Raw genomic sequence first — 25,818 nt, 5'->3', positions numbered from 1 at the left:
TGTTCCATTCCAAAGTTGTAATGCTACAGAACCCCCAGAAATAAACCTCTGTGTGCCAGTCCAGCAGCTCTGTGATTTAGGATGTGAAATGGATGGACTATCAGAGAATCAAAGCTGTACTTAGAGGCCATAAACCTATGTGAACAAAAATGCCTTTGTTACTCATAAGTTGGCCCATGACTCCTGACATTGATGTGGGTGTGACATATTTTCACTTCAGTGTTGAATAAATTATCTTATCAGTACTGGCAGGTTAGAAAAATGACTTCTCTCAATTTAAATGTTTACTCAGGAGTGTCTTCCTTTATGTTTTCCAAACCTGAAACAAACATAATGCCTAAAAACTTCACAAAGATTTAAAAACAACAAGAAAATACTAGTTATCAATTGTTTTTGTTTAGGTGTGCTATTTCTCCTTCTTAAAAAAAAAAAGTGCGAATTCTATTTTTTAGCACTCCTTTGCATCATCAAGACAGAAAAAAAAAAGGCAAATATTCCTTCATAAATCCTAATTTGTTAACTTAAGCTTTCACAACATGGTAATTCTGTTGCTGATGAGACTCTTGCAGCTCCACTTCATCAGGAAGTCCTGTTGTTTCTACTTTGAAAAAGAGTTTTGAGCTGCCCACCCATCTCCATATCCACAGCCAGCATGGGGGGGTGGGGGGTTGGTGGCAAGCCCATCCTTCCTCACTAGGACTGCTGTAATTATGGTCTTAGTGGTCTCTCCAGTTCGATTCCTGCCTCCTTCCAATCTTTTCTCCTCTCAGTAGTGATTTAATCTATTTGAATATAAATAGGCCCATGGCGTCCCCTATTTAAAAGGCGTCAAAAAAAAAAAAAAGGCTTCAATACTTTCCCACTGAATTTCAAATGGAATCCATACTCCTTCCCAGGGCTTATAGAGATGAGGACTCCAGCTCTACGTACTTCTTCAATTTGTTCTTGACCACTCTCCTTTTCCTCACTTTTTTTTTCCCCCAAACACCCTTGTCTTTTGACAATTTCAAGGAACTGCCTTTTTGGATGAGATTTTTTTTCCATCCAAGGGGGTTTTGCCTGGAATACTGCCCTCCCACCTCAAGCCAAGTCCTAAGACTCCACCTGAGTAGGTTCTGTGACCCAGACCCAACCTTACTGCCTTTCATAGCTTAATCATCAAATTTATAAGTACATATTTATTTATTTATTTATTCACTTGTTAATAGTGTCCCTCTCCCTGCTAGTCTGGGAACTCCAGAAAGGCAGGAACCCAGTCTGTATTCACCACCAGATATCTACATAGCAGCATCTACATTCATTTCCTGAGGCTGCCCTCATGAAGGACCACAGGTTGACTGGATTAAAACAACAGAAATTTATCTTCTTATAGTTCTTTATTTTCTTGTACTAGAAGTACAAAATCAAGGTGTTGTCAAGGCTGTGCTTCCTCTGAAGCCTTTAGAGGAGGCTCCTCCTTGCTTCTTCCAACTTCTGGTAGTCCCACATTATTCCTTGGCTTGTAGGGAATCCATGCCCTCATTTTCAAATAGCATTCTCTTTGTGTCACTGTGTCTTCATATGGCCATCTTCTTAAAAGGACAACCAGTCATACTGGATTAGGAGTCTCTTTACTCCACTATGATTTTAACTACTTATGTCTACAACTCTATTTCCAAATAAGGAAACACTTTGAGGTACTAGGCATTAGGACTTCAATATATCTTTTTGGGGAGGACACAATTCAACTCATAATAGCGCCTAACAAATATTAGTTGAATGGATAAATAAGATGCTTCTTGAACTGATGTTTCTCATCAGTATAAATGGGATTGACTGTAGTGTATTCTCTATAGGAGACAAAGAGCTAAAGGCCAAGGCAAAATGTATTATTTCTACATCTTTAAATTTTACTATGATTTCAAATTGGTAGAGGGCATGTACTCAGCAACTAAAAAGATACCAAAATCGATTCAAACATAGCCTTCTAGGAATCCCTGTTTTTCTAGTCACCATACACTGTCTGGGGATTGGCAAAGTAGAAATAGAGTTCCTACTTGCATTCTCCAGGCTCAGATATGGGCTGAAATAAAATACTCTGAGAGGAAAAGGAAAAAGAGTTTCCTACTACAGATTGTAGTGGGATCTAAAGAAATGTACTGACTACATCAATATCTAATATTTATTAATATTTAAATGATTTTATATATCAATATCTGGGATAATATGTATTTTCTCATAAGTCTTCTTTTTGTTTAAATTCAGATAAGGATTATCTGCATGTTTGCAAGGGTAGCAGATGAGTGAGGAGGTTAAGAGTGTGGGTTTTGAACACAACTCCTCCACTTACTAGCTGTGTGAACTTGTACAACTTGTCTGTGCCTCAGTTTCTGCATCTGTATAATGGAGATGATAATGGAAGTACTTTCCATACAGCTGTTATGAGAATGTATGGGAAAGCTTCAATAAATGTTAGTTACTGTTTTCATTATATACTAGCCATTTGGCTTGCTTCAGTTAAATATAACATGTAAAGGTTTTTCACGATATGTATTATATTTTTAAAGTCTTATGCAAATTAGCTTTTATTCACATTCAGTATCTACTTTTAAAATAAAATTTCTTAGCCTGTCATGAATAGATCTCACTATCAACATAACTTTCAATCATGCCAAAAGACTTCTCATGTCCTACTGAAACCAGAACAAACCCAGTCCTTAGAAGGCTTCTTTGCAGAAAGGTCAAACCTAACCACAGCAAGAAGCATCTATTTCCATTGATCAAAGGTAGATCATTAAAATTCCATAATTGACAAATATTACAAATGATACAGATAAATAAATTACTATCAATCCCTCATCCCAAATTGATAAATATCCATTTCCGAAATACAAGCAGAGAGATAAGGGTGATGAAAGAAGATTACATGGCTTAATTTGCTCTGATTAAAAATGGTTCAGAAATTAGCAGACCATCTCTGGGGTGACAGAGATGGGCTGATACTAGAATGTGACCTCCTTTGTCATGGTACAGCAGCTCCTAGATAATATTTTGATTTAATGACAAGGGAATGATCCCAAACTGATATATTTTCCACTTATGTATTCAGATAAATAATGTCAATCAAACAAAGGCTCTGCAGGACTAAAAGCTGGAATATTCCTTCCCCAGAAATAGTGTCCCAAACCACAATATCCGTTTTAAAATGTATTTCTATTAAAGGTGTTCATTACTCTGAATCCTTTTCAATGTACTGTGAGCTTAACTAAGCATTATCTAAAAAAAAATCCAAAAAGGTGTCGCTGCAATCTTTGCTTGCTACTAAAAGGCTAATAAATTTCCAGTCTTTTCACTGGGTTTTTAATTTTTGTTTAATAAATATAAAAGCAAACTATTAAAACACAGAGACTAACCCAGATACAATGCGGAAGGGGATTTACAAGCTGTGAATGCCAGGAGGAGGGGATTATCAAGGGCTCTTTGGAGGCTAGCTACCCAAATTGTGGTGATACATGTGATTTACCCATAATGTAGACTTGCAGAGGAGTTGCATATGTATTTCATAACATTTGCAATGAAATACATTTTCTTTTCAAAAAATAGAATGACATGAGAAAAAATGTTTAATGTTTTAATGTTATTGTTCACTATTAATTTTCTTTAACCTATTTTGATAATTAGCAGAGCATTTCTGGAGGATCATTTAAACAAATATAAAACATGAATCAAGATGTCTGTTAAACCAATGAACATTAACAATTGACAGCACATTCCAGAGCATAGTTCATTTCAGAATAGCAAAATTGCTTGTTTCCTCCTAATAACAATGACCAAGGAAATTAAGTTACATTAACTTGAAATGAGTAATCCATTTTTTTCCAGGTTATTTCTTAAAACTGTTTTGAGTATGTATGTTTTAGGCATTTTGAGAATTCTGTAAATCATGTACTTACATTAAAGATAAGCAGAAGGGGTACCTGGGTGGTTCAGTCCATTAAACAACCCACTCTTGGTTTGAGCTCAGGTCAGGGTCTCTGACGAGATGCAGCACCCCGTCCCTCCCATCACGCTCTGTCCTCAATGTGGAGTCAGCTTGAAATTCTTTTCCTTCTTCCCTCTCCCTTCCTCTCTACTCCTCTCCACCACACACGTTCACCTGTGCATGATCTCTTTCTAAATAAATAAATAAATAAATAAATAAATACATAAATAAATACATAAATACATAAATAATTTTTTAAAGCCAAAATCGATGTCGTCAAAGATAAAAATTTATATAGATTAAACATTGGGACATATGTCTGGACTATAATATGTAACATAACTTGTGTTTTATATCTCCAAACTCAAGTTGCCACAAACTGGAATATCCTAGTTTCTTATCAGTTAGTTCTATGGAGCTATGTTTTGGTAATATCTTCCATCTGTGATATTATAATACATTGTCTATTTTAATTTTCTTACAAGATGCTAACTACTCTTCACATGCATGTGTCATATAAATGTAGAGAATGACAGGCTTTAGATATGAAAAGACCCTTGGAACTTTTTGTGTTAAAAGTGTTCCTCACTTTTGAAGGGTTGGGAAATATGATGCTTCATGGCCCTGCCTCCCCATGTTCTCAGCTTCGTACTCAAATATCTGATTAAAAATCAGAACTTATTGGTAGCACAGAGCAGTATTAAGTCACTGATAATTATTTTCTGGCATATGATCTCCAGAAAAAAAAAAACAAAAAAAACAGTTGATACACAAAGGCTCCAAAGAGTTAGAAGGATAGAGAGACAGACATTGGGCAGGCTGTGTCTTTTTGAGATATTCTCTGTTCCTACTAGATACAAACCCACACAGTGATCAGCTGATACTGCTTCTCCTTGAGTATTTAACCTTCTTCTTAAAAATAAAACAGAGATATTTTTAAAAATGATCAAGGTTGAAAGCAGAAGCCATTACAAATATAGCATATGTATACACACCCAAACAAACACTCAACCACCTATATATTGGTTACTCTGCTATGCATTAAAGAGCTTATTTTGGGTTAGAATTAGAGTTACATTACAAAGTTTAATTTTAAAGCAAATATTTTTTTTCTTTCTTTTCATTTGGGTTGTGGGATTACAATACATTGTATAGAGCTAATCTTAGCTAATCTTAGCTGAGAAATTAGTTTTATCCCAAGGATAAACTGACATTAGTCCCAGGTAATTCACACAAGAATTATGGGACTATAGCTAAGATTAGACCAGTTTTTGATGACTTAGCTAAATTTCATTTCCTAAGGTTGGTTTGCAGTATCAAAATTTGTTATTTTCCAGTCCACTGACTAAAATATGTATATTTCTGATAAGATATGTTCTTCCTAAAATCTGATTGTTTATTACCCAGGACTTTGTGATCTCTCCAATATTTTAAGTTAACATTTTGATTCTTGCATGTTACCAATGATTTTTTAAATTTAATTCAAAGGTGATCCTTGTTTTCTTTTATAAGAAATTATCCTCCACTTTCCTTTTGTCCTTTACTTAATTTGTTGGTAGTATCTCAATTCTTTATTGTTTTTCTACAGCAGATTTCTACAAATTAATTCTCTAGGATACAGTTTTCTTAGATCACAGTTGTGTGAACATATCTGCATTTAATTAAATACATTGTCTTCTTTCACTGGTTTCTTTTCCAATAATTGCTTTATTATATCCTTTAGTAAAGCTAACCCTAACACCAGCCTCCAAAATTTGAGACTTTCAGGGCCATTTATCCTAAATTTGATTTCTGTATCTAATAAGGGGATTGTTTCAGTTATCTGCTGACACATTAACAACCTAGCCCAAAATGATTTAAAACAGTCATTTTATTATTTCTCACAAATCTGAGGATTAGCTGGGGCTCAGCTAGATGCTTTTTCTGCTGGTCTCATTTGGAGTCTCATGCAGTTTCATCTATGGCAGAAGTGGCTTCATTCTGGCCTCCTGGTTGGAATGCTAGGCCTAGCTAGGACAACTGAACATTTCCCTCTGTGCATGGCCTCTTGTTATTTCTCCAGCAGAGTGACCCAGCTTTTTAGATGGCAGCTCAGGATTTCCCTTTTTTTTTTTTTTAAGATTTTATTTATTTATTCATGAGAGACACAGAGGGAGAGAGAGAGACAGAGACACAGGCAGAGGGAGAAGCAGGTTCCATGCAGGGAACCTGATGTGGGACTCAATCCTGGGACTCCAGGATCACACCCTGGGCCAAACGCAGGGCCTAAACCGCTGAGCCACCCAGGGATCCCCAGCTCAGGACTTTCAAAAGAGCAAAAATAGATACTGCCAGATGTTCTTAAGACTTAGTCCCAGAGTTACTTCCGCCACATTCCATTGGTTAAAGTAAGTCATGGGGTCAGCCTAGGTTTAGGAGGAAATAAATAGGACATGAGTACTGGAAGGTGCAACTTGTTGGGGCCATGTCTGAAGACCATCTACCACAGGGGTTATGTTTTCCTTTTTCTCCTTTAAGACCCTGATTCCTCTCTACTCCTTTTTCAGTTCTCTGCATCTCTGGTGGTTTACCCAAGCCTACGAATATTACCTTCTTATCCATAAACATGAAGAACATCCTACAGTGGAGTCCACCAGAGGGCCTACAAGGAGCTGAAGTTACTTACACTGTGCAGTATTTTATGTAAGTTGGTTCTTTTCCTTTTGGCTAATTTATAAACATAAGATTCAGATACCTATTAACTGTGCAAAGATAAACCATCTATTGTACTAAACAAGTGGGAAAAGAAAAGTTTTAGATATTCTATGTTAAATTTTCTTGGGATGTTCTGTTAGATTAAATTAGAAAACCATTTTTTGGTGAAGATAGAAACATTGGGTGATTAAGTGAGGGAAAGTTACTTAAATGGGGAAAAGAAATTGGTCAAAATGTTATTCCCTGGCTGAGAAAACAAGGAAATCCATCATCTCTGAAATGTCTAAACTTATTGGAATTACAGACATTTTTAAGTGAAACTTAGTGTAGAAGTCTGTGCTACTAGCTCTTCCTATAAAAGGTAGTAGTGAATGGACATTTTCACATTTCACATGTCCCACAAAACTCATTGCAAGCAAGAAAGAATGCAAAGCACATAGATGATGCCCATCTTCAGAGAAACAAAGGAAACGACCAAACCCTAAGCCACAAGCTGTGGAACCTACAGGCCAAGTACTGTGAAATCTGAAGGAAAACAGCTGCAGAAACTGAAAGTGAATCTACCTTCTTGAACTCCAACAGTAGAACATAATTTCATAAGAATAAATGTTACAGTACAGTCTAAGGATGTGAATCTAAGGATTTCTCCTACCAGAAATTAAGGAAATGTCCCCATGAGCCCCAGTTTGGTGCCACAGAATGTCAGAGAAGGAGGAGCTGAAAGGGAAATCATGTTCAAGTTACACATTCCCTGTAGAGGGACCAGTCGCCCTGTTAAAGTGAATGCACAAGCAGTGAGGTGGCTTGTATGATGGTGGCTGGGAGGCACCCTAGGGGACTGTGATGTCACTAATGTGCCTTGTGGCACATCAGCTTCCTGCAGTTTCAAAACTTGAGGATGGGCAGGCTCTCCAGCAAAGGAAATGATATGATTTGGAGAACAGGTGTGTGACACACCCTCACTCCTATACCCATTTGCCTAATATTCAGTAAATAGCTGGCCCTGTTCAAAGAGTAATAGTCCCAAAGAATCTGGCATAGCATCTCTCCATTATTACTGGGAAGGAGAAAGACACACACACACACACACACACACACACACACGCACACACGTGAAAAGTTCCTGAAAAACTTTCTCATGGAAATAGGAGAAAAATTCAGATGAATAATTGTTCAGAGTTTGAGTCCATACACATGATCTCTAATGGTAAATCTGAAGGAAAGGAAAGGAGAAGAGAGGGGAGGGGACAGGAGGAGAGGGGAGGGGAGTGGAGGGGAAAGGGAGAGGACGGAAGGAAGGGAGAGAAGAAAGAGAGAGAAAGAAAGCAGTTAAAGAAAAGATTCTAAGACAAGAGGAAGAATTTTTTTTAAACAAGTGGGTGGAGCTTAGGGAAAAGATGGAAGATCAAAATATTATATAGAGAGTAAAACCCTATGGCTAACGGACAGTAGTAACTGAACAAGTGATAATGACTCTCTGGACTCTGGAATTGTGCATTGTAAATGCATGCTCAGTCTAGGAAAATGTAATAAAAACAATAGGAAGACCTATCCTGGTGAGGTTCTGAACTTGAAGAAGATGAAATACTTTATGCCTGTCATAGCAAAAGCAAGGCTCAAGGGGGGGCAGGGGAGAGGATGATTTGTGTCTGGCAACACTCAACAAAAGACAGTGATACATCCTCTGCGGAAAAAAGGGGTGTGATCTAGGATTCTTATCAAGTTCAACAGATGTATTTTCAAGCAAGCGAGATGTCAGGATAGCACTCCCCTGAGATCTTGAGAGGGAGAAAACCACTAACTAAAGATGATATCCGCTGACAGAGGTAAAGATGAACCTGAACAAAGACCTTAGTACTGACAAGATTATTTGTTATTGTGGCAAGACTGCTACGCATATTGAGACCATCTAAGTGAAGAACTGAGGCTAAATAATGATAGGAAATGTGGTTATCGAACTTTCTTGTAAATGCTTGAAACCTAAACAATAATATAACAGATTAGAAAACGGGAAAAAAAAAACTCTAAGTGTACTGAGTTTCATAGCAGGACGCCATTAAATGTGATCTAAAATGAAAATATTTCATCATCTTGATAACTAAACTCTCAATATTTTTCATAAACTATTTTCTTAATTTAAAAGATCTTTTAGGAACTAATGTCTCTTGTGGTGATAAAACACTTGAACTACAGCAATTCCTTTAATTTCACTTCAATTTATTTTTTTATTAAAGTTCAAATCAGGGGGCAGCTGGGTAGCTCCAGTTGGTTAGGTGTCTGACTCTTGATTTTGGCTCAGGTCATGATCTCAGAGTTCTGGGATTGAGCTCAGGGTTGGATTCCAAACTCAGCATGGAATCTGATTGGGATTTTTTCTCTCCCCACTCATACTCGATAGATAGATAGATAGATAGATAGATAGATAGATAGATAGATAGATAATAGAATCTTAAGAAAATATAAATTCAAATCAGGTTAAATTTACAACTTTGATTAAAACCATAAGTATGGTATGATCTAGTTATTGTCTGTGTATACAGCGATTTAATCATTCCTATGTGAATAAAGAAGCATAATGAGTTGTCCAGAATTATGAATGCCAAATGTTTCAGGCAAATAGGTTTTAGAGTGATTTGTTTCTCTCTTAATTACACATTTCTGATTGTTTGAATTTTTTAAAAGTACCCTATTTACAAAAAGAACACCAAAATAATTTTTCTCTAAGAAAAATATATTCTGATCCTTAAAGGCAGTGAAATATTTCAGCAGCTCTTCACAATGACCTCATTTTCATTTTCGAGGAGTTTCTCTGAAAGCTGGTGTTTTAGGAAAGAAGATGTCACTCTGCAAAAAGAAATGGCTCTTGAGTTTGCCCTGGATTCCTTTTCCATTAGGTGAAGCAATGAGCTTGTTCTGTCCTTTACATGTTTATTTGATTCTAAAAAGGCTAACAAAAAAAATTGAGTCATCATTGCTCTGTGAGAGCAAATAATTGAGATAGTACAACTTTCAAGAATGAATGTTGAAAAAGAAACTTGCCATATTGGAGGTCTTACATGCTTATGCATGTCCAAGATGGACAGGAATACAGAGCAGTGTTGTGTCACCAGTAGGACTCCAACCTCAGCTCCAAGGTCACACAGTCCTTGGTTTGTAGCCAGGCTGTGAACTTAGCCAGGTAACCTTGGGCAAGTTACACATTATGCTTTTACACTTTGGAGTGAAGTTTGTTTCCAAGTAAAAAATGAATTTTAACAAAAGTTTGAATTCTACCTGCCAAAAGAATTTAATGCAGAAAATATATAGTGCAGTTCTACATGCACAAGCTGTGGCCCAGGCTTTGAAATGTGGTTCAAATCCCAGATATGCCTGTTATTAGTCATATCAACTTGAGCAGTTCCTTAATCTCACTGAGTCTGTTTCCTTACCCATAAAATGGGGTGAAAATAATGGCACCTGCCTCGTAGGGTCATTAGGATAATTAAATGAGATAAGGCATAGAAATCCTAAGCATTAGTCCCAATACATAATAACATAATAAGCACTTGATAAAAGCTTTATGGAATTAGCAGAAAATAGTCAGAGACCATTGAGGGCCTCACATGACTTTTTGTCATGCATTAACATCATTACTGAAGTCGTCATTGAATGATTTATGTCTATCAGTTTATCAGGCGTACAGAGCATAATGCTCAGAATCCAGTAAAGAGTATTTTCTCCTCCATCGACCCCTGTCATGGAAAGCTGCCCTACCCTTGGCAGAGTAAGGAAGTTAGGGGAGAGGAGATCAAATCGATGAGGGCGATATTTGCCAAACTGTAAGTCAAGACTTGTTGATGGACCATGAAATCAATTTTGAAGAACATAGCTAGCATTATTTTTAATGGAAAGGACTGGAATGGTGCGAAGTAGATTGGAATGGATAATAACTGAATTCATGGCATATAGTAAAGTTTAAATATCATCTTATGAAATCTTTGTATTAGTATGTTAAATATATGTATGTTTATAGGAGCTGGGTCACAATGTAAAATGTATTTCTTCTTGTGGCTCACAGCCAAAAAAAAGTTGGAAAGCCTTAGGCAGTGGTGACTGCTTGATGGAAAAGTTGGTCAACAAGATCTGAACTGTATTTCTAATGTCTTTTCAGCAGGTATGGTACTTATGAAACAAGATACATTGTCTTTTGGAAATCTGTTGCTATATTATGAAAAGAGAGGATACCCTTAAGCTTTGACAACACTTGAGAAAGTCCACATTTCCTCATCCTCAAGACATGCTCTTGCCTTGACTTATGTAATGTCTGTTTCTCATTCTCCCTCTTTAGCTGCAATTTCTTTTCTTTTTCTTTTTTAAGTAGACTCCATGCCTAGTGAGGAGCCCATGTGGGGCTTGAACTCACAACCCTGAGATCAAGACCTGAGCTGAGACCAAGAATTGGATGCTCAATCAACTGAGCCATCCAGATGCCCCTTTAGCTGCTATTTCTAACTGTACTTTGGAGCCAACTTTTTAACCTTGATGATCCTGGAATTGTATCTTAGGCTTTGCTGTGGCTCCAGGATAATTTTATTCACACCTATGCCTTCAATGAACAATTTCGTGCCTTTGATTTCAAAACCACTGCCTCCCACTCACATCTCTGTGCTGAGCCCCAGTGCCTACTGGGCATCCGCATCTGGGTATCTTTCACATACCTGAGGTTCAACAGGTGAAAGGCTGAACTTGTTATCTTCCCTTCCTCCCACCCCACCTCCCCATTTCTCAAACCTATTTCTCAGGATTCCTCATCTTGGTAAATGTTACCACTGTCCCAGATGGAAAGATATATCATCCTGAATACCTTCATCTCTCTCATCTCTTACCTACACTCCATTACCAAGTCCTGTCTCCTAATATTTCTTCCTTTGGTCCTGTCATCTATTCCACTGCCACCACCCCAGCCCAGGCCACCTACATCTTCCACCTGGACCACTGCAGTATCCCCTCAAGGGATCCCCAGGCTGCCACTCCTACCCCACTGCTTTCTCCATGCTACACCAGCTAGCTTTCTAAAACCCCAGCACACCTGCTTTAATCCCTTCATAGCTTCCCATGCAATCCTGTCTCTCTTCGTGGCTCTTCAACTCTCTACATCTCAGTCTCTCCCACCTGAAAACTATTAAAAATATTTCCCCCTCCCCACTTGCTTTGAGTGTTGTGTCTTTAATAAAGAAAGGAGAAATCTATATGAACACCCAGTCACTATCATCACCATCACTATAATTACTGCGGCATGCACTCCAATCTAGTGAATTTTCCCTAGAACCCTTGATAACAAGTACCTTTTTAAATTTTATGGAAATGTCAAGGTAATTTTTCTTCCAAGAAAAAAAATGACTAATATTTCTAAAAATAGCCCATCAAATTGACCTTCACAGACATGGTGGACTAAAAATCTTACATAGATAATTACTAGAAGAACTGATCACACAACATGTAAATTTTTACTGTAACCCAAGAATAATAAAAAAATACATGCTCTCAAAATGTGCTATCCATATTATAATTTACAGAAAAGAGAGGTGATTGCAGAAATTCTGACTCATACTCCTGACAGCTAATGAAAAAAATTGCTAGCAGCAAACATGGATTCTTCTTATCTCAATGACAGGCACTTTTGTTCTGAAGTGAAGGTCTGAACTTCCATTCAATTTTGTATAATGACTGTTTTTCCCCCCTATTGGGATCACAGAGGGCACGTCATTATTAATTCAGTTTCTTTCTCAGCAGATATGGGCAAAAGAAATGGCTGAGTAAATCCGAATGTAGAAATATCAATAGGACCTGCTGTGATCTCTCTGTGGAAACTTCTGATTATGAACATCAATATTATGCCAAAGTTAAGGCCATTTGGGAAACGAATTGTTCCAAATGGGCAGAAACCGGACGATTCTATCCATTCTTAGAAAGTAAGTAACATGATTGTCTGTAAATACAGAAAATGTCAAGTTCATCTGACCGTCAAGTGTGGCGTCTCAGCCTCACAGACAGCATTGCCCAAGAGGCCAGTGCTCTGGTGACTTTGTTCTGTTCTCTGTCCCTCAGCTGCTAGAGTGACCAGCCCACAATGCTCCACCTTGCTAGTACTCAGTTTCGTCTTTATAAGGAGAGGTTTGGCTGAGTCATCCCTAAGATCTCTCCCAGATCCAAAATTAACATTAGATGCCAATATTATCAAAATTCAATTTTGTTTCATTATTTAGTGAAGACTGTAATTTGAAGAACTGACAGGTTTTTTTTCATTGCTGTGGGTTTATAAACCATGGATATAGGTGCACAAGATTGACACAAGATTGTTCTGCTTGCCAAACTAAGTCTCTTCTTGTTATGAACAGGTTAGTGTGATGACATCATTTCTAGGTGTAACTCAGAATTCAGGCAACATCTTCCTGATATTTGCTCTTTAAATTTTTCCATGTCTTGTTCTGTGCTGATTTAGCCGTAGAGGACCCGCTCAGAGCTGCCCTAATGAAGTTTACGAGTGCTCCTCCAGTCCTGGAGCTGGAACCTCTCCTCAGATGCCCTTCTTATTGTGGCACTGCCCCTTTCCATTTATCTGTAGGCCAAGAGCTAAGAATGATTTTTACATTGATATAAATAAGAATTGCAACAGAGATCATATGTCTATAGAGCCTAAAATACTTCCTGTCTGTACCTTTATGATAAAAATTTGTAAGCCTCTGCTCTAGATCATTCCAATCACATCTTCAAAAGTCTTTAACACTGCTTCATTCCTCCATGGCTGATTTCCACCACTTATTAAATCATATTAATGTTATTGATCACCAATTTTTCAAGTCACAGGAGTGTTGTAGACACTTTTAATGGTGTTTACCATCTGTTCATCCATGGGACTAGGAACTAAGCAAATACATGCTTGAATTTTGTGTTTTAATATTGTGTCAGGGGTGTGAAATGACTGTTTCAAGATGTGGCAAAACCTTAGAACATTCTGAGTCATCTCAACTAAGAGGGTAGCTTTAGGGCTTTGATTCCAGTAGGATTATACTGTAGTTTCATACATAGTGATTTCTACATGTGAACATGTTACCTCCCTCTCTCCACCCCTTTAAGCACAAATTGGGCCACCAAGGGTTGCTTTGACCACAGATGAGAAATCCATTTCTATTGTCCTGACGGCTCCAGAGAAGTGGAAGAGAAGTCCAGAAGAAAGTTCTATTTCCATGCGACAGATATACTCCAACCTGAAGTATAATGTGTCCATATATAATACTAAATCCAATAGAATGGTAAGTCTGGAATGGAATGGGGGCCTCTAATCTGGTGACTTTCTGTAGCTAATGCTGAATAAGCAGCCCTGAGGCACGGGAATCTGGGAAGATGTGATATTCAAAGACTTGCTAGACAAGATACAGTGGAAGTTGATATGTAAAATTCTCAACAGTGCTCTTCAGATTTCCCTTACAGAAACTCTGTCAGTGGGGTGTGATGTTGCTGTTGGGTGTAGAATGACTGTCCACCTCACTTTGATGGAGAACTTTGTCTTGCATATGATCTGTCAGTTACTCTCCAAGAAAGAAAGAAATGTCAGTGAGAACACAGGGCAAGGTTGAGCAAGAAATCTGTCCTTACATTATTATTTAAAATTGTTCCCAGAATGGTTCCATTTCCTGACCATGCTCGGCTGAGCTCAAGGAAAAGATTATTTTAAAGATATTGCTGAAAAAAAAAAGCTTATAGTGATTATGAAAGATTCAGTGGTATCTCAAGTGTTTTATTTCCTTCTGGAGCTATCTGTCTGGGGTGGTGCTGGAGTTCTTTGGCCCTAATTGCTGTTTCCCATCCCCTGCCCTAGTGGTCCCAGTGTGTGACCAACCACACACTGGTGCTGGTCTGGCTGGAGCCAGACACTCTGTACTGCATCCTTGTGGAATCTTTCGTCCCAGGGCCACCTCGTCTTGCTCAGCCTTCTGAGAAGCAGTGTGTCCGCACTTTGAAAGGTATGCTTAAAAACCCTCAGCTGGTCTAGAGAAGGAAATCTGATAAAACTAGAAGTGTGGCAATTATAAACAAAGTTTGGACAAATCCAAATCTACCAGAAACAGGTTGGGACAAAAGCGGAGACAACCATCACCAGATGTGCATTGAGAAGCCTGGGACTCTGCCATTGAACTTGACCTGCATTAGGGTGTGTTTACATTCCCCCCGGGGAACTCTTACCACCTGCCCTGATACCTGCTTGCCAATAATCCTCTTCCGTGGGAAAATGACAATTAAGAATTTTTACACGCATCTTTTTTTTTAAATTGTCATCCCTTTCATCAGTAGAAATTCTGTGGTCCTCCAGAACATCAAGTTTTAGTGCTAGAAACAAAACATTACGCTAAAAACACTTGAAGACACTAGCTTTTGCTCACTCTCAGGAATACAGATTACAGGCTCCACAAGTTGCATTCAGATATCACTCACTGGCTGCAAAAGCATCTGGGATCAGCAAATCCACAGTTACTCCCTCACTTACATTGCTTCTCTCTTTCCTTTTGTCTCTTCATTTTTTTCTGAATTTGGCTGAAGACTGTCATTCCTGTTAGGAGAGAAAAGAGTTTGGAACTTGGCATTTGTATATTTGTTCTTCCTGAAGGGTGAGAAGACCTTGAACTCAAAACCTGAACATTGCAAATAAACTCTGACATTTAGCTTCATCAAATGGCTCATGATTCATTATTCCTCCGTTTCCCTCTTCCAAACATGCTGTCCTAGAACTAATGTCACATCTTTTCCCCCATCACCAGCTGTGGGATGGCCATGGTGATAAGACTCCTGCTTTCCTCTTCCTTCTCACTGAGCTCATCACAAGATGAAACTGTCCTAAAGAATATAAAGGGGATTGGATTTTGTGAGTACCTATTGAAAGTGAAAAGCTTTATTTTTGAATCTCTATCCTTTCATACTTTCCCCTTAAAATGAAGGCTTCCTTGCCATATGTCAAAGAAAACTGAAATGCTAAGCAAGCAAAAGACAAAAAGCAGATTGGCCACTCTCGGCATACACTAGCTCAGCCACCTCCCTACACACATCCCAAGCTCCAGACCTACCCCAAAAGTCTAGAAGGTGATGCCATACATTCCTGTCTTCTACTTAGTATTTGGAAAAGGTTGAGTCAAATGTGTATATGGAAAAGTGGGGGCAGCTTAATAGGATCTTATCAAGAGGGTTTCCATTTTGGGTTTAAAGTGTATATGTTGCTTGAATATTAGACACACTTAGCTTCAAATATAAGACCTGCATGAGTCTCATAACCAGACATAAAATGTTGGAATATCTGCTGAAAGTGCCGTGTTGAAGTCTACTAGTATTAGTGTATTATTATCTAAGTCTGTCTTTACTTTAATTATTAATTGACTGATATACTTGGCAACCTCCCACATTAGGGACATAAATATTCATGATTGTTAGGTCTTCTTTTTTTGGTAATTTTATTTTTATTTTGAGGAACCTCCATATTGTTCTTCAAAGTGGTTGCACCAGTTTGCACTCCCAGCAAGAGTACGAGAGGGTTCCCTTTTCTTTTCTCTTTTTCTTTTTTGTGTGTGTACTTTACTTTATTTTATTTTTAAATTTTTTTTATTGGACTTCAATTTGCCAACATTTAGCATAACACCCAGTGCTCATCCCTCCAAGTGTCCCCCTCAGTGCCCATCACACAGTCACCCCAACCCCCCGCCCACCTCCCTCTCCACTACCACTTGTTCAATTCCCAGAGTTAGGTGTCTCTCATGTTTTGTCACCCTCACTGATATTTTCACTCCTTTTCTCTCCTTTCCCTTTATTTCCTTTCACTAATTTTTATATTCCCCAAATGAATGAGACCATATAATGTTTATCCTTTTCCAATTGACTTATTTCACTCAGCATAATACCCTCCAGTTCCATCCATGTCGAAGCAAATGGTGAGTATTTGTCATTTCTAATGGCTGAGGAATATTCCATTGTATACATAAACCACATCTTCTTTATCCATTCATCTGTCAATGGACACCGAGGCTCCTTCCACAGTTTGGCTATTGTGGACATTGCTGCTATAAACATTGGGGTGCAGGTGTCCTGGCATTACACTGCGTCTGTATCTTTGGGGTAAATCCCCAGCACTGCAGTTGCTGGGTGGTAGGGTAGCTCTATTTTTAACTCTTTGAGGAACCTCCACACAGTTTTCCAGAGTGGCTGCACCAGTTCACATTCCCACCAACAGTGCAAGAGGATTTCCCCTTTCTCCACATCCTCTCCAATATTTGTGGTTTCCTGTCTTGTTAATTTTCCCCATTCTCACTGGTGTAAGGTGGTATCTCATTGTGGTTTTGATTTGTATTTCCCTGATGGCAAGTGATGCAGAGCATTTTCTCATGTGCTTGTTGGCCATGTCTATGTCTTCCTCTGTGAGATTTCTCTTCATGTCTTTTGCCCATTTCATGATTGGATTGTTTGTTTCTTTGCTGTTGAGTTTAATAAGTTCTTTCTAGATCTTGGAGACTGGCCCTTTATCTGATAGGTCATTTGCAAATATCTTCTCCCATTCTGTAGGTTGTCTTTTAGTTTTGTTGACTGTATCTTTTGCTATGCAGAAGCTTCTTATCTTGATTAAGTCCCAATAGTTCATTTTTGCTTTTGTTTCTCTTGCCTTCATGGATGTATCTTGCAAGAAGTTGGTGTGGCCAAGTTCAAAAAGGGTGTTGCCTGTGTTCTCCTCTAGGATTTTGATGGAATCTTGTCTTACATTTAGATCTTTCATCCATTTTGAGTTTATCTTTGTGTCTGGTGTAAGAAATTGGTCTAGTTTCATTCTTCTGCATATGGCTGTCCAATTTTCCCAGCACCATTTATTGAAGAGACTTTTTTCAGCAGATAGCCTTTCCTGCTTTGTCAAATATTAGTTGACCATAAAGTTGAGGATCCACTTCTGGGTTCTCTCTTCTGTTCCATTGATCTATGTGTCTGTTTTTATGCCAGTACCACACTGTCTTGATGATCACAGCTTTGTAGTACAAACTGAAATTCGGCATTGTGATGCCCCCGGCTCTGGTTTTCTTTTTTAATATTCCCCTGGCCTTTTCTGATTCCACACAAATCTTAAGATGATTTGTTCCAACTCTCTGAAGAAAGTCCATGGCATTTTGATAGGGATTGCATTAAATGTGTAAATTGCCCTGGGTAACATTGACATTTTCACAATATTAATTCTTCCAATCCATGAGATGGAATATTTTTCCATCTCTTTGTGTCTTCCTCAATTTCTTTCAGAAGTGTTCTATAGTTTTTAGGGTATAGATCCTTTCCCTCTTTGGTTAGGTTTATTCCTAGGTATCTTATGCTTTTGGGTGCAATTGTAAATGGGATTGACTCCTTAATTTCTCTTTCTTCAGTCTTATTGTTAGTGTATAGAAATGCCACTGACTTCTGGGCATTGATTTTGTATCGTGCCACACTGCTGAATTGCTGCATGAGTTCTAGCAATCTTGGGGTGGAGTCTCTTGGGTTTTCTATGTACAGTATCATGTCATCTGCAAAGAGGGAGAGTTTGACTTCTTTGCCAATTTGAATGTCTTTTATTTCTTTTTGTTGTCTGAGTGCTGAGGCTAGGACTTCTAGTACTATGTTGAATAGCAGTGATGAGAGTGGACATCCCTGTCTTGTTCCTGATCTTAGGGGAAATGCTCCCAGTGTTTCTCCATTGAGAATGATATTTGCTGTGGGCTTTTTGTAGATGGTTTTTAAGATGCTGAGGAATGTTCTTGTTGGGTCTTCTTGTTGAATAGACCCTTTAAGTATGATATAGTGTCCCTCTTCATCTCTTACTACAGTCTTTGGGATAAACTTTAATTATCTGATGTGAGGATTGCTACCCCAGCTTTCTTTTGAGGATCATTTGAATGGTAAATGGTTCTCCATCCCTTCATTTTCAGGCTGGAGGTGTCCTTAGGTCTAAAATGAGTCTCTTGTAGACAGCAAATGGATGGGTCTTGCTTTTTTATCCAGTCCCATACCCTGTGTCTTTTGATGGGATCATTTAGCCCATTCACATTCAGAGTAACTATTGAAAGATATGAATTTAGTGTCATTGTAATACCTATTCAGTCCCTGTCTTTGTGGATTATTTCTTTGGGTTTCCTCTTTCTTTTACAGGGTCTCCCTTAATATTTCCTGCAGAGCCGGTTTGGTGATCACATTCTTTCAGTTTCTGCCTATCTTGGAAGCTCTTTATCTCTCCTTCTATTCTGAATGAGAGCCTTGCTGGATAGAGTATTCTTGGCTGCATGTTCTTCTCATTTAGGACCCTGAATATATCCTTCCAGCCCTTTCTGGCCTGCCAGTTCTCTGAGGAGAGGTCTGCTGTTAATCTGATATTTCTCCCCATATAAGTTAAGAATCTCTTGTCTTGTGCTGCTTTAAGGATTTTCTCTTTATCTTTGAAATTTGCAAGTTTCATTATTAAATGTTGAGGTATTGAATGGTTTTTATTGATTTGGGGGGAGGTCTTATCTATCTCTTGGATCTGAATGCCTCTTTCCTTCCCCAGATTTGGGAAGTTCTCAGCTATGATTTGTTCAAATATGCTTTGTGGTCCTCTGTCTCTCTCAGCCTTCTCTGGAATCCCAATTAAATGTATATTCTTCCTTCTCAGGCAATCCTTTATTCCCCTAAGCCCATTTTCATGGGCTTTTAATTGTTTTTCTCTTTTTTCCTCAGCTTCCTTCCTTAGCAGCAACTTGTCCTCTATGTCGCTCACTCTTTCTTCCACCTCATTAACCCTAGCAGTTAGAACAACCAGTTTGGATTGCATCTCATTTAATCTTTTTTTAATTTCGGCCTGATTAGATCTCAATTCTGCAGTAATGAAGTCTCTATCTCTTGTAGTGAATTCTTCCTTCTAGTGCAGAGTGGCTGTATGAGTGGGCTGAGTCAAAAATATCAACCATGACCTAAGTAAAATACACCCTAGATGATTCCAAAGAGGTCAGAGACCAGAAAATAAAAGAAAAAGAAGGACGGAACAAAATAAAACAAAAAGACTACTAAAGTGAAAAACAAATTTTAAAACAAAGTAGTATAGGGGGGATCCCTGGGTGGTTCAGTGGTTTAGTGCCTGCCTTTGGCCCAGGCCGTGATCTTGGAGTCCCAGGATCGAGCCCCACGTCAGGCTCCTGGCATGGAGCCTGCTTCTCTCCCTCTGCCTATGTCTCTGCCTCTCTCTCTCTCTCTCTCTTTCTCTCTATCATAAATAAATAAAATCTTCAAAAAAAACAAATAAAACAAAGTAGTATAAGTAAGAAGCCAAAAACTGAAAACAAAGAAGAAAAAAGTAACGAGGAAAGGGGGGTGGAGATGATGGTGGTGAGAAAGTGGTAGTGGAAAAAGAATGTAGTCTCCCTGAGGGGTCCTAGAGGGTGATCCTCTTGGTTCTGAGTGTATTTTGTTTTGTATATTAGAATATGCTCAGTCCCAAATTTATATAAACCAGCAATACTTATGTAAAACCCCAACATTGACCTCAAAAACATAAACAAGATAAAAGAGGGGGACAGAATGGGAAGGAAAACAATATAATCTCACAGAATGAACCATCACGGTGTCCCACTTGGTTCTGGGTACATGTTGGTCATGTTTTAGACGGTACTAACTTCCACCATTTTAAAACAAAATGAGGCAGAAAAAACAAAAAACAAAAAACAGAAACCCATATCTCGTATCTACCAAAGTTAAATTGAATATATTGAAGGGAATCCAGAAGTGGAAAATATATCTAAAACATGTAATTGTAGAAATATGAAAGTCAAAAAGGAAAAAACTTAAAAATGAAGAGCTGGCTGGTAAAATATTGTAGTTAAGGTGGGAAAAGAGAAAAATCATGGGAATTTTTAGTCTGATATAAGAATGAGTTGTAATGGAAAAGGGAAAAAAGAAGAAAAGAAAAAGGACCCTCTAGTTCTACATACTATTTTCCCTCAGTCCTGGAGCTTTCTAGCACTGCTTAGTCAAGAACTTGCTCTTCCCCTGTCCTTCCAGCTGGTCTCTGGGGGGGGAGCCTGCTGTGCTGATTCTCAGGTGTGTGTACCTGGGGGAGCTGCCCCGCCTTCTGCCAGGTGCCAGGCTCAGTGTGAGACCTCTGTCCCCTGGCAGCCTCGCCCTTCCCAGGCACAAGGTGACACCAGGAGAAACAGCAACACTGGTGGGGGCCAGGTCTCCAGCACTGGAGTCAGCTCTCCCAGTAACTACCGCAGCTCCCAGTCTGCACCGGCCTAGGTGCTCCCAGGGCAGCAAGGGGCACTGACCTGCACAGCTAAGGGGCGCCCGGCGGCAGGAGCGTCCTCGCTGTCCTGTGCCCTCCCTGCCTCCGCCTGTCCCGGGGGGAGCGCAGGATCCTGGCTACGTCTGCTCGGTGCCCTGTGCTCCTGGAATTGCGCTCCCAGGGCCCTCTCTCCCACAGGGATCGGGGCTCAGCCACCTGCGTCCAGAGCCTCCGCCTGACCCCTGGCTTCTCCCCGATGCCCCAGGGCTGAGCGCTTTCCCCCGGGTGCCCCTCTTCTCATAGTGACCCCGGGGATCTGGAGGCTTCCCTGCCTCTCCTGCGGTTCTGCCCAATCTCCCTGCTGAGCACGTCTGTGTCCAGGAAAACTCGGGCGCGGATTTTTAAAGTCCCCGCTTCCCCAGGGCTGGGCTTTCCTGCCCCGAGGCTCCCACCCACCCGGCTCCTCCCCGGGGCCCTCCGCCACTTGATTCTTTTTTATTTTCTTTCCACCTTCCTACCTTGTTAGAAGTGAAAACTTTTCTCTCTGTAGCGTTCCAACTGTTCTCTCTTTAAATCTCACGACGAATTCATAGGTGTTCAGGATGTTTTGAAAGTTACCTAGGTAAGTTTGTGGGGCCAGGTGAGTTGAGGACCCCTACTCTTCCGCCACCTTGCCCCTCCCTCCAGAATATCTGCTGATTGGGTTGTTGATGCAGCCATACAGTGAGGTCTACAAGTCCAGATGATTCTTGAAAACCAGCTCTTGTCAGAGAGTAAGAATTCTGAACATTATATGGTCTCATTCATTTGGGGAATATAAAAAATAGTGAAAGAGAATAAAGGGGAAAGGAGAAAAAATGAGTGGGAAATATCAGAAAGGGAGACAGAACATGAAAGACTCCTAACTCAGGGAAACGAACTAGGGGTGGTAGAAGGGGAGGTGGGCAGGGGGTGGGGGTGACTGGGTGACAGGCATTGAGGTGGGCACTTGATGGGATGAGCACTGGGTGTTATGCTATATGTTGGCAAATTGAACACCAATATAAATAAATAAATACATAAATTAATCAATTAATTAATTAATTAATGAAAAAAGAATTCTGAGAACCCTTATAACTTTTCCTACAAGCTTCTCCATTTATAAATGAAAAACTGAACTCCTGAATGTAAGTGATCAGCCCAAAGCCACCTGACATTGCCAATATTTTCCCACCACATGGAATCATAACCCTCTATCCCCCCCCTCCCTTTTTTTACAGACCAGACATCAGCATTGAGGGTTAAAATCATCTTCTGGTATGTTTTGCCCATATCTGTTACCGTGTTTCTTTTTTCTGCGATGGGCTACTTCATGTACAGATACATCCATGTTGGCAAAGAAAAACACCCAGCAAATTTGGTGAGTGCTTAGCGTGGCAGGAGTCATACACACTCCCTTCCAGAAAAGTAGAAAAGGAGACTTTAGAACTGACACTGGTCCCTTTTACAGGCAGAGTGGGTTTAGAGTTGATGAATTAAACAACACTTTTGCTACTAGATTCACTCAGTAACATAACCAAAGAGAAGGATTCCTCAGCTTTGACGATGATTTTACATGTAATGAACAGATTAGACTAGGTCTTGAGGTACACAAATAAACTTAAGTCAGGATCCATGCCTTTCCAGAGGCTCTGGTTAAGTTGGGGACAAGTATTTCAAAATGATGCACAAAGGCTAAGATGGAACCAGGCACTGAGGACTGTGAAAGTTCAGGGAGTTACGGGGAGGGTGCTGAAACCCCACAGGGGGGCCAGGAGACAATTTACATCTGGCTTTGATTATGAAAGTGGAGTAAGAGTTAGAGCACCTACTGCTGGCAGAAAACCCAGGGGAACCAAGGTGAGTGGATGTTTGGAAAACCACATGATACTGCTTGACCACAGGTTGCTGATAAGGAGCTACAGAAGTGAGAGTGGGAAGGAGGGGGAGGGCCAGGTAACAGGAGAATTGGGTGTTATTCTAATGAACTTGGGCTTTGCATTCTCTTCGAAAAGAGAACTCTCTGTAGGGTTTTGAGTAGGGAGCGTCAAGGTCAATATCATGTTTTAGATCCAGATGGAGAGGGTCTAAGATAACGTTGGAGGAAGTAAGATTAGAAACAAAAAAAAGCAGCTAGGAGACTCTGCAGTTGTCCAGGGAACAAAGAGGAGAGTCTACAAGAGGAGAGTGGGATGTAGGGCTGGAGACAGTGTGGAATGGGAACACATTTTGGAGGGAAATGGCCAGGACAGGCATTCACAGCAAGGAGAGCAGGAAAATATTAAGATGGAATAAACCTATACTTCTGGACAATACACTGAAGGTTTCCCATGAGCTGGGCATATTTTAACCACAAAAATAATTTATCTGCAAATTATTAAAATATAACGTTTACATATGCATGATGCATACATGTATTCCTGTTAGTTTGGTTTTTAAATGTTTCTTTTGTTCTGCCCACTTTTAGGCTTCAGAGGTAGCTTCCTATGGCAGAGGGATACCTACCTGGGAGGAACAATCCCAGGAGAATTGAGCACATGTCACTTTCTGAAGCCGAATGTTGTAAAAGAATGAGGCTAAAGGTCCTGTTTTGTGATGTTAAATCACATCAGGGGGTGCACAGTGAGGATTGAAACACAGCTCATGGCAGGCCATCTCAAAGGGCACCTTCCACATATCCCCAGTACCAGTTTAATCTCCACCCAGTTTTCCTGGGTGACATGATTTAGAGTATGTCGGCCATAACCTGGCACATAGAGTGCCCTTTTTGGCCTCATTACAGTATGATTAGAATGGTATGGGGGGGAAGTGAGGAAAACCATCCCTACTCATGTGCCTCTTTCCCTCTTTACATCCAATTTTTATGACCATCCACATTTCATGTCCAGGACATGACCCAGTCAGGTCTGGGAGCACAGGTAACCACTGCCACCCAACAAATACTTCGTCAACAGTAATTAACAAAGCAGTTTCCAAACTATCTCACTCAGTGCTCGCTGCTTCATAAGTGACAGAAATTCTGAGTTTACAGAATTAAAAACTGAGCCTCAAGAAATTAAATAACTGCCCTGAACTCCCTGGGCCAGGTAGGGAAGGGGGCAATAACACCCAGATCTTTGGACTTGATACACACCCCCCAGGGACCACTTTGCACTTCCATATGCCTTTTTTGTATGTCTTGGGTCTCTTGCCTCCATGTGAATGAGGCTTTCTGTTTATTCCAAGAATAACTTTCACTTCCATGAGTTGGTAAGAATAGGTCTTTAGAACTATGTGATGACAGTATAAGTTCTACTTAACAGCTGTTTTTCGTGTCTCTCTCAAGTGAAAAGGTGAAAACCGTTCTCTTCTGTCTTTACAGATTTTGATTTATGGAAATGAGTTTGACAAAAGATTCTTTGTACCCGCTGAGCAAATTGTGCTTAATTTTATCACCCTCAATATTTTGGAGGATTCTAAAATTTCTCAGAAGGATTTAAGTGTAATGGAAAAAGGCAACGATGTATGGGATCTGAATGAGCCCCACCAAGACCAGGAGCCACATCAGGCAGAAATGGAGGTGAAACACTTGGGGTATGCTGTACATTTGGTGGACATTTTCTGTGACTCTGAGGAAACAACCAAGGGTCTGCCCCTAACTCAGCAAGAATCACCCAGCAGCACAATGCCCACAGGTAAAGCGGTCATTGAATATGAGTATGCGGTAAGAACTGCTGACACCTGTGTGGGGCCTGGAGATCACGACCTCAATCTGCAGGAGGAGGTGTCCCTCCCAGGACAATTCTTTGAGCAACAGACGGCTCTGACCAACCTGGGCTCCCCCACACCACTGTATTCCTACGTCCCTCAGCTGCGAGACTTGGACCAGTGGCAGTGGGTGCACCCAGACACGAGAAAGGAGCCAGATGAAAAGTCCTCCACCACACTTGTGGATTGGGACCCTCGGACTGGTAGGCTGTGCATGCCGTCATTCTCTAGCTTTGAACATGACTCAGAGGGATGCTCACATCCTGAGTACAAGGAGTTCACGGAAGAGGGCCTTTTGTCTAGACTCTATGAGGAGCAGGCTCTAGATGAGCCATGAGAAGAAAGTGAAGTCTATCTCATGAAATTTATGGAGGAATGGGGATTGTATGTGCAAATGGAACACTAATCCTTGAACTTCCCTTTGCCACACCCCTGCTGTTACAAGGCTCGTGGGTGTAAACATAGGAGTGATCAAACAATAAAGTACGTGGAATGAAAGACAGTTTACTCAGATTTTCTGTGTTGCTGAGAATTACTTGTTTCTTCTCTATTCTCATAGCACTTCTTTCCTTCTGCCTCATATGGGGGGTTGGTTCATGCATGTGGGAGTCTTGTGACATCGGTGGGTACCTGGAATGAAGGTGCTGACCCATCATTTTGTAAACATTCAAAAATGTCTGCCAAATTGGATGAAGAATTCACTCAAGTGAGCATGTATGGCTTTTATTTTCTGGGCACTTATCAGGTGTACAGCACCGTAAAAAAATATTTCATGAAGCCCATTCATTTTATAAATACTACTTTTTTTTAGAATTTGGTCTCCTGTCAGAGTGATGAAATAGATCAAACAAATACCACTAAATTGGTGGTAAGTTGGTCATATTTAAGCCCAACCCACTATTCAATCACAATAATCCAAGTTCAGAGTGAATAAATCACTCACAGTTCTTGATAGCACACACTTTTGGCTACTTTAAGTGGCCATATTTATATTTTATGAGAATTTCTGGAATGCTAATATAAATTATTACTATTTTGTAGTCAGAAAATATCCTCTCAATAACTTAGTAGGCACTTTTAGTAGGAAACCTACCTGAAAGAAAATGCCACCTTT

At 39.8% G+C, this 25,818-nt stretch overlaps 1 protein-coding gene across 2 annotated transcripts in view; it reads left to right on the top strand.

The window, feature by feature from the left end:
• The window catches only part of IL20RA (interleukin 20 receptor subunit alpha), a 39,132-nt gene extending 13,915 nt beyond the window's left edge, over positions 1–25,217 (top strand). The window contains exons 2-7 of one of the 2 annotated variants that reach the window (XM_055324666.1): positions 6,508–6,643; positions 12,428–12,606; positions 13,772–13,947; positions 14,514–14,658; positions 22,199–22,338; positions 24,319–25,217. In XM_055324666.1, the coding sequence (XP_055180641.1) occupies positions 6,508–6,643; positions 12,428–12,606; positions 13,772–13,947; positions 14,514–14,658; positions 22,199–22,338; positions 24,319–25,041 (1,499 nt within the window). In that variant the 3' untranslated portion in view covers positions 25,042–25,217. Of the gene's footprint in view, positions 1–6,507; positions 6,644–12,424; positions 12,607–13,771; positions 13,948–14,513; positions 14,659–22,198; positions 22,339–24,318 lie in introns of both variants that reach the window. The other variant, XM_055324665.1, reaches the window with a different exon arrangement.
• Positions 25,218–25,818: the final 601 nt, after the last annotated feature.

The sequence above is a fragment of the Nyctereutes procyonoides genome, unplaced genomic scaffold, assembly GCF_905146905.1.
Source record: "Nyctereutes procyonoides isolate TBG_1078 unplaced genomic scaffold, NYPRO_anot_genome, whole genome shotgun sequence".
Lineage (NCBI taxonomy): Eukaryota > Metazoa > Chordata > Mammalia > Carnivora > Canidae > Nyctereutes > Nyctereutes procyonoides.
Note: the sequence above shows the minus strand (reverse complement) of the source record. Positions and strands in the feature narration are given on the sequence as shown.